Source organism: Parambassis ranga, chromosome 14, assembly GCF_900634625.1.
Source record: "Parambassis ranga chromosome 14, fParRan2.1, whole genome shotgun sequence".
Lineage (NCBI taxonomy): Eukaryota > Metazoa > Chordata > Actinopteri > Ambassidae > Parambassis > Parambassis ranga.
In genome coordinates this window covers 6509888-6519203 of record NC_041034.1, presented here as the reverse complement: position 1 = coordinate 6519203, position 9316 = coordinate 6509888, and the positions used below count along the sequence as shown (strand labels likewise).

At 42.4% G+C, this 9316-nt stretch overlaps 1 protein-coding gene across 2 annotated transcripts; it reads right to left on the bottom strand.

The window, feature by feature from the left end:
• Window positions 1–93: 93 nt before the first annotated feature.
• Window positions 94–3473, bottom strand: irf1b (interferon regulatory factor 1b). Of its 2 annotated transcripts, none has more exons than XM_028422038.1 (10): window positions 3317–3473; window positions 2667–2766; window positions 2136–2235; window positions 1874–2038; window positions 1752–1786; window positions 1500–1638; window positions 1305–1409; window positions 1164–1189; window positions 875–992; window positions 94–784 (listed from the first exon to the last, which is right to left on the bottom strand). In XM_028422038.1, the coding sequence occupies exons 2-10, from the start codon at window positions 2751–2753 to the stop codon at window positions 687–689; spliced, it is 873 nt and encodes a 290-aa protein (XP_028277839.1). In that variant the 5' UTR covers window positions 2754–2766; window positions 3317–3473; the 3' UTR covers window positions 94–686. The 2 variants fall into 2 exon arrangements, with proteins under 2 accessions (XP_028277839.1, XP_028277841.1); XM_028422040.1 differs by having other exon boundaries at window positions 2667–2759; window positions 3317–3471.
• Between the last annotated feature and the right edge of the window lie 5843 nt (window positions 3474–9316).

Here is a 9316-nt window from a genome sequence, read left to right as displayed (position 1 = left end):
TACTGAGACGGAAAAAAAAGGTCAATAATTCACTTGATAGGAGAGCACTTAATGTCATTTATCTATTCAGTGCTAATAAAGAGACCACATTCATTCACAATTTTGTTTTTTTTATTATTTCAGTTTACAAAAAACACACATAAGAAAATGTACACTATATACAGCCCATTTGCTTGAAGCAAAGAGTTTAGAGGTTCCTCATCCCAAAGTCAAACTCAAGTTTGTCAAGATGGAGAAAAAAAATACACCGTATGCCCTCTATAGCTAAAACTGGTTAGCACACCTGAAACGGAAAACAGCTGATTTTATGAGATAATTACTGGACACTGTATAAATCAACAAGCACACTGTATGTGAACTTATTTGCAACTTGTTTCACGGTTGTGTATGAGCCTGCCGGGACCTAATGGGATTTCTCTTCTAATTATTACGCTCACTGTCGCACAATAAGTTGTGCACAGCAACATGCTTTGAACCAGCCAAAAACATAGATAATGAACAGCAGTGCATTTCTATATACAACTTCACATAAACAAGGGCAGTCCCGTGGAATGGTAGCACGCATCAGATGCAGAGGGATAGGGGACAGTGTGGTAGCTTAAGGGATGGTGATTCGAAGGCATTGGCAGGGAAGACTTATTTTAAAAAAGTCCATAGAGTCAAACCCTGCCCCTGTTCTTGAGGTCTCAGAGCGGGAAAAGCTGGTTCCAGACGTCATTGGCGTTGGCGTTTGTGAAATCTGTCCCCAAATTCATGTACTGTGGAATGTCGTCTGGTTCATCGACTGCAAACCGAACAAGAGAAATCCAAGGTCAGCGAATGACAAAGTTACCGTGTGATGGCACAGTTTTGCCGTAAACCAGCCGACATTTACCTGAGGAAGACTCACTCCAGTGGCTCCCCGGACTGTTGCATGCTTCATTGCTCAGGAATCCCTTGTCTTCAGAAAAACAGCTTCCCCATACTGAGTCTCTCTCCAGTTGCTCGCAAATCTGAAAGAGCAATACTGGAGTTGAGTATATGTTTGTGCCCACACCTTTTTCATTTAACAATCTTATTGTTTTTAGGGGTTTTTTAATACAGAAGCCAAACAGGCAAAAAGAGACAAACATGGGTATTCCTGTCAATGAACAATGCATGCTAGTAAGAGCAGGTATGCTTACCTCAACCATGCAGGTGTAGTCAAAATCTGGGTGATCACAAGGTGAGGAGAAAAAAAGGGGGGGTAAAGAGAACATGAGTATGGTGCCATTAATATCTGTTCAAATGTACAAATCCTAAACTTAAAAGTTTGAGACTCTTACCTGTGCTGTGTGCAGGCGAAACTTCAAATCTGTGGTCTGAGAAGTCCGACGCGATTTCAATGGTCGAAGAATATTCAGGAACCTCAAATGGACTCAGGAAGTTGACTGCAACAGTGACGAACAATAGCGTTAAGTATCCACATAACTAAAGCCAAAGCTTTTTGTATATTTATGTGCTTTTTCTGTCACACACACCTGGTGAGTTGGCCTGTACTGTGCTGTCGATTGTGTTTTCCTGTGGGGACATTCTGTCCTCTGGCTGTGATGCACCCATGGGAGACTGAGTGTCGCTGTAATCTGTGTCCACGTCTTCCTCCCTCTTGACCACTAACACCTGACGAGACAAAATAAGAACATCTAATAAGTTTTGTGCTCTGCCTTTATTAGCATGAGAGGTGCATGATTTGACTGCATGTATTAAACAAATAGAAAATTTACATTATATACCTTTCTCTTCGGCTTTAGGTTCTTGCTTCGTTTTTCTGTGCAGAGGAAGGAAAAAATTTTTTCAGTCACTTGAAATCGTAAGAAAAACGAGAAAAAAAGTTATTTCCTGTCATTTTTCTCACCTTTGTGTTTTGGGCTAGATGGCAGTATCTGGAAGACGCGCACTGCATGGTGGCCTTTGTTGATACTCTTGTCTTTCACCTCCACAATGTCAGGGAGTGAATTCATTGCACAGCGGAAGTTGGCTTTCCATGTCTTCGGGTCATTCTGTCCTTCTGTGTATTTCCCTGTATTTGCACATTATCACATTTAATATATTTTTGACATTTTTAAATAAAAAAAAAAACAGTGGAACTGTTGACGTGCATGCTCAGGCAGGCTCACCTGTGTGCATGGCCCATGCTTTGAACAGACAGGCGTCCTTGTTCAGCTCCCAGCCATGTCGGGCGGCATGCTTCCAGGGAACGGAGAATATCTTGGCCTCCTGAAAATATAAAAGTAATGTTGAGTCAGAAGAAATATACGAGTATCCAACTCATGAAGAGTGTTCTGCAGAGCACAGTCACAGCAGCCGCACACACCGAATGGTAAGTTTGTACCACAGTATGCTGTGTTAGGTACATTTTTCTTTAACAGCTGTTTGGCCCACTTGCCTATAAATATGATTAGACATGTAAAAAAAAAAAAACTTTTTTTTTTTAAATACAGCACTAAACTCAGTGTACTTCAAACAAGCCACTATAAGACTAACATGCAGCTCCTGTGTACCTAAAGTTCAACATAATGCAGTCTAAAAGTTCTAAGCCTTACTTTGACCCTGCCCACTCTACAATAAAGTTCAGTTCAAGGCAACTATTCCTCTGCTCAGTTCAATAGTTGGACTGGTGTTCTTGCAAGTGTAGTGATGGCTCTCACCTTGTCCATCCACTTCAGACCCGTTATGGTGTTGGACTCGATCATCTGCTCCAGCCATGGCCGCATTCTCATCCTTGACGCAGGCATGTTTGTCTAAAATCTGCAGCAAACACAAGTTTTCTTTTTTAGATGAATGAGGAATTATGTGTGTTACAGTAATGAGACTAAGCCAACTACTATATCTGCCTCCTGGCTGAAATGTATTATACTGCCTGTGCAGGAGGAGGAGGAGGAGGAGGAGGGAGGAGTTCACGGTCAGGGCATGTAAGAAGTGAGAGCACGGTTAGTGGGGGCGTTTACGCGGAGTATAAGTAGGAGTAAGATTATCATTGAAGAAAATAATAACATAAAAGCAGCTGTGTTCAACTTGTAGTCTGGATTAAAACATTCAAATTTCAATGACGCGGCAGACTTCAGACTTCTATGCACAAAGGTCCTATGTGCGCTGGAAGATAAGCGCGCATATACCCTTTCCTCCTGCACGGCCGCAGGCATGCAAATAATCACAAAGCATTGCAGCAAATAAGAAAGTCTACCTCCACGCAAAGTGTGTGATGACTTACAAATAATCATTCAATCAATCAATAAATACAAATATGAGAAAATACATGCTAATTCTAAAATGATTGAAGTGATATCAAGTCACTTACAGGCGTTGTTTTGGTCTGTGCTTGCAGTTGAAGAGGCGAATACAGGAGAATAGTCCTGATGGTTTGAGTTTGATTCTGTGAAGCTGCTCTTCTTCTTCAGGTTATCCGATTTTGACACCTCCTGAGAGAGTAAAGCTGACACTGACTCTTCCCTCCTCCAGGCTCCTCTTTTTATACCATACACCGGGTATTCCCCGGCCAAGCGGAATGGTTCGGCTTACTGTAAAAAATGTCGATACAAGATAAAAACACATGCGCAAAACAAGCATAGGTCGACTGTGAACTCTGTTTTCCCCCTATTATCAGAGGGTAAATCTATTATTCAGTGCGAGAAAATGTTTTTATAGAGACATATTCCGTGTTATGTGTGTTGTGCATTCTTCAAATTAAGAGCACGGTTGATCCCTGCAAAAAATCACTAATGGATTATTTTTAATCAGGAAAAAAACACTCTGCAAATAACAAATCAATGCATCTATATATGTGAAGATAATTGACCCAATGCAACAAATAATGTCCTTAAAAAACGCAATATATAACCAGAAAATCTAAAAACAAGATTGGATCTGAGTGTCACTTTTTACAGTGGTGGCGCATGCGCGCTTGTTGAGCACCTTCTTCAGCGCTACAGCCGTTTCCGAGAAATCACGCAGTTGAGACAAAAGAGGGAAGTTTTAACAACAATGTATAACTATTACAGTGGCCCACCGCACGTAGACAGGACCCTCACACTGCTTTTAACCCCATCAGCCTGTCACTCTTATCTTACTCTCATGTTTGCCTTTTGCTTTTCTTCTTTTTTTTTGCACATTTTTTTTTATTTCACAAAAAGCAGAATTATACGTTGTTTTATTTTTGTGCATTATTTCTGCAGAATCAATCAGAAAATATAAGTTTGTCAAGCAATATGTGCTTTATTAAAATAAGATTATCCATACAAATAATCATTCTTAAGCGCACATTATAGGATACTTCCTCCTCCAGCTGCCAAAGTTCATCCCTGCGCCAGGCATGATAAATATGTGCCACGGACCAGCCCTTTAGTATAAACACAAACTCCCGGAGAAGTGTGCCATTTACGAGAAATGATGTAGTAATTTCGGTTGCCGCTAGAGGCAGTGCGGCACTGGCTCTGTGCAGACTGATGTGGGTCATATTCAGTAACAGCGTGGAAGACAGAGCAGCAGCTGTATGTGTGTGCGTGTGAGAGCCCAAGCTGCAAAGAGGCAGCGTTTTACGCACGTTTTGCGCACACATATCCACAGCTGTGATGGGAAGACACGTGCATGCACAAACTTGCATGAGGGGCGAATACATTAAATGATCATACTCCATCATAATTCATAACCCCCCCCCCCCACACACACACACACACACACACACACACACACACACACCCCGTTAGGATATGTGAATGCGCACAGGAGGGGGAATACGGGAAATCCCACACACAGTAGCCCCCACTGCGGCATCTGTCTCCCCTGTCCTTGTAGGGGCTTTCCGCCTGGTGCGGCGTGGTGGTGTTGGCGCACACACTCACCAGGCACATGGTCGTTGCCGTAAATAAATGGATGTGTGTGCACTGCGCATGCGCCACCGAAGAAGCCGAGGGAGGGAATAGCAGGGAGTTTTCGGCGGAGTTTTCACCGGTATTGTGTTGTGTTGTGGGATTTCCCAGTTCAAGAGAGTATCTGGATTTGTAGGGGAAAATCATCCCGACTTTTTTAACGTTTGGCTTCGTTTCTGTCTGACGCAACCCCGCAGGGAGTGCAGAGATAAGAATTTACAGGAAGTCACTGGAGTGGCTTTAAACAGTGTTTTTAGATAAGGATGATGATTACATAACGGGGAGTCAGGATGGTCTCATCCCCTAATAACAAGAAACCGTTTTGTTTTAAGGGGTTTCAGCATAAATTTAATCCCTGGAGAAAATAGATTAAAGATCTAAATTACAGGTCAGTGAGGACAGTTGCTGGATAATTCAAACATACATTTACAATAGAGGAATAAAAATAACATACATTAAGTAGTTTTAAGTAAAATATTTGAAGATTAACACAACTTTTAAACATAAATTTTAACATTTTTTTCTTTTTTTACTGTCTTGATGTTTTCAAACCGACACTGCAACTTGTACCCTCACACGGAGAGATTATGCATGCAAATTATTCAGGCCAACCCCCCCCCCCCCCCCCCCCCCCCCCCCCCCAGACCATCTGCTTTGACAGCTCACTGACACTGGATCAAGTCAAAGTCCTTATCGGTTAACCTATTACACTGCAGCCTATTGCAGGTGGGAGGGGTCAGAGCACCTTGGTTCAGGTAAAGCTCTTTGTTCTGTGGGTATTGTGTTTAATTGCCAGACGTCTTTGTAGTTGATTGAATGTTCTACCACAGATGTTTTATTGTCCTGGCTGCCAATTCAAAGACTTCATTTATTACACCAGAGGCAGTTGTCACACTTCCAAAGATCAGCCGTATGCCGCTCTGCCTCTGTGTTTGTAATCAACTTCTGTGACTCTGAGACAAAGCGAGTAAAAAAAAAAAAGGTGACAGCACATGAAGGAAGTGGCAAGAGTGCTAAAAATAATGAAAAGCAAGTTCAGCAATGTGTGCTGTAAAATTTACAGACGAGAGTAAACATGTCGAATGACTGATGAGGAATTATCAGGCCTTCAGCATGGGGTCAATGGCACACAAACAGACACACACACTGCTCTTTAGGTTAAACCCACAACAGGCTTGTGTAACAGTACCCAGACTGGACTGGTGGGGGAGCTCTAAAGGCCTGCACACCCTCAGGCCTGTTCTGGTTGGTGTAAGTGGATTAGAGTGTAATGTTTTATGGAGCTCTGATGTGGAAATTTCTGTTAGCAAATAAATAAGCGACTGTGAGCGCAACACTCAGACTCTGATGCAAATACTGTAAGTAATTCATGAACTAGTTGGTACTGTTTAGCTTTAGTGCATAAACAGGACTGTTTTGATGTATCTGGTAAAGAGTTTGGTAGCTTGGAGTGTTTTATTTTTAAGTTTATCCTGTATTTTTTGCACCGTTTAAACTCTTCACCTGTCATTTTACAACATTAAATGAAAGCTTTTATATATCACATATAATATTAACCTGAAATAGTGTTTGGATTGATGAAAAAGATCCATTGGTACCTCGCATCTTTGACCCCTGTCTTTCTTCCGGCAATATGTTATTGCTCTTCATGCATCTTTGCCTCATCCTTGTCCTGTAATAAAACATAGACAACCTGCACCAAACTCATCAGTGTATTTAAAACATTTTGTAAAAGTTTCTCCTGTTCTTAGGACGTATCTGTCATGGTTTCAGCCAGGTCTTTTATTTTGTAGTTCATTTTCTGTTTGTATTAGTTAGTATAGTATATTGTATAGTTTTAGTTTTGCTAGTCACTTCCTGTTTTATTTTGATACTCGATCTTCCCCTTGTGTTTCAGTTCTGTTTACTTCCCCTTCCTCATGTGTGCTCCCTTCCCCCTCCTGTGATTACCTGCTCCGCCCTAATGTGCTTCACCTGTGTCCAATTGTCTTCCCGCCCTCCTGTGTATAAAGCCTGTGTGTTTCCTGCCCCTTGTTGCCAGTTCGTTTTGTGAGTCTTCCATGCGACACAGCCGTCCAAGTAGCCTTTCTGCTCTTGTGATTTTCCCTACGTGTTTTTGAGTAAGTTTTGCACTCTTGTGATTTTTCCCTACGTGGTTTCGAGTAAGTTTGGATTCTCTTGTGTGTGACTTGTTTTTGGATTTGACTACTGCTTTTTTGCCTTTGCCTTTTTGGATACCTCTGCCACGTGGACTGAACTCCTGTGTACCGAACCCTAGCCTGTAATAAAACTCTGAGTTTGCTTTCACCTAAGTCTGCATTTGTGTCCTCCGTCTCACAACCCCTCCTGACAGTATCTATGATCAATGTGTTGCGTTTCCTGTGGAGAGAGTCATCGGGTCCGAGTGACATCATGTCTGTTCAGAGAGTTTTTATCTTTACTGCTGTAAAAAAAAAAAACTCTGTGGAGAGATTAAGGACTGCAGACAGACATTTTGTCCTTATAGGTCTATAAATATCTGTTCCTTTGACAGTCATTCAGTGTTTTTGTCTTCACTTTTTTTTGCCGTACTGGTTAATCACACACATTCATGATTGCGGCCAATTATTTACAACACTTAAGGACATGATGTGATTGATAAATACATGGCCCATAAGGGAAAAACACATTTATTCTGTAGTTTAATATGATACAGCTCATATTCAGCCACTATTACCACTCTGTAATGTTATCCTTGCAGAGGAATACTCCCTTTAATCAGCATCCTGTGTGACGTGTGACCTTTAAGTTCATGCAGCTCTCTTTTCTTTTCTTTCATCAGAAATCTGAGGCCATCACTTTGCGTGTAGCGTCAGAGTGTGGGCTTTCTGTCCAAACAAGACACAGAAAAACTTATTCATGCATTTATTTTCAGTAGGCTAGATTATTGTAACGGCGTCCTCACAGGTCTTAGCCAAAAATCAGTCAGGCAGCTGCAGCTGGTCCAAAATGCTGCTGCTAGAGTTCTGAGTAACACCAGGAAAATGGACCACATCACACCGGTCCTCAAATCACTGCACTGGCTTCCTGTGAGTCAAAGGATACATTTCAAAACTTTACTCCTGGTCTACAAAGCACTGAATGGTCTTGGACCAAAATACATCCTGGACTTATTGGTTCCCTATGAACCATCCAGACGCTTGAGATCATCAGGGACAGGCCTACTGTGTGTACCCAGGGTCAGAACCAAACAGAGTGAAGCAGGATTCAGTTATTCTGGCCCTCACCTCTGGAACAGCCTTCCTGAACACCTGAGGTCTGCTCAGACAGTCACTTTATTTAAGTCAGGCCTGAAAACACATTTGTTTACTGCAGCATTCTCCTAATTTCTTGACTGCACTCTTCTCATTTAATCATCCTGATTTTATTTGATGATTTTTATGATTTTATTCTTTTTATGATTTTAATTTCCTTCTTAATTTAATGTTTTAAAATGTTTTTATTCTGTGATTTCATCTTATGTAAAGCACTCTGAATTGCCTTGTGTATGAATGGTGCTATATAAATAAAGCTTGCCTTGCCTTGCCTTAAGGAGGGTGAATAGTGCCACTCTTACCACCCGATTGGTGGATCCTCTCTCCTGCTACAAGCCTAGCTGCCTGGGATGCCCGGTCACCAAGCAGAGGCTTTTTCACATTGGATCGAGGAGGTGATCCAAGAATCGTACAGGAGGGCATGTAGGCCCTTCTGTATGAGGAGCGCATTTCACACAGGGCCTCACTACCTCATGGGCCAGATGAAGGGTGAGGTGTCTGGTTGTCTGTAACTTGTGAGGTGGCCTCATCTTCTATATTTATCAGGTTCTACTGCATAAATCTAGCAGTCAGTACATTGTTTGGTGAACATGTGCTGGGCTCAACGCAGCAAGAAAGGCCTCAATTCACTTTGCCTGCCAGGCCACAGCTTCCACATTAAGGAACCTGGCCGGAGTGTCGTTTTTCTTTTTTCTGAGCCAGCCTGCTGCCGGCTGGAGTGGCCTTTCACCCACTGTAAGTGGCTGAGCATCTGGTGAGCCAGTCATGTCTGAGAGCCCTTGGGCCCTGGGCAAGTCAGGGGTGCATGTGTATATATATTTAATTAGTTCTCTGTTGGGCACATAGGTGATTTTTCCAGTGGTGGGGACGTCTCATTCGAGTTCATCTGCCATTGCACTCTTGCGCTTTCTGGTTGGTTTCCTCACGGTGTGTCTTACAGAGTCCCCATACATATGGAATATGTAGGGTGGAGAGATGGTCTCTCCACTCAGAGAACCAAGGTTACAATGTAACCCATCACTTTCTTTCGTGTTAAGACTATCTCTTCAGCTCCAGGCCACTCGGAAACATCAAGGTTGCCCTCAGGTAGACATGTGTGGTGCTTATATAGTCACGTTACCGATCAGCGGCCACCACAAG

Bases quoted from the DNA above. Each gene is read 5' to 3' on its own strand.
- irf1b (XM_028422038.1), bottom strand. From the start codon at position 2,753: ATGCCTGCGTCAAGGATGAGAATGCGGCCATGGCTGGAGCAGATGATC. The intron at 1,787-1,873 runs GTGAGAAAAATG...TCCTCTGCACAG, and splicing joins ATCTAGCCCAAAACACAAAG to AAAAACGAAGCAAGAACCTA. The intron at 1,639-1,751 runs GTATATAATGTA...TTGTCTCGTCAG, and splicing joins ACCTAAAGCCGAAGAGAAAG to GTGTTAGTGGTCAAGAGGGA.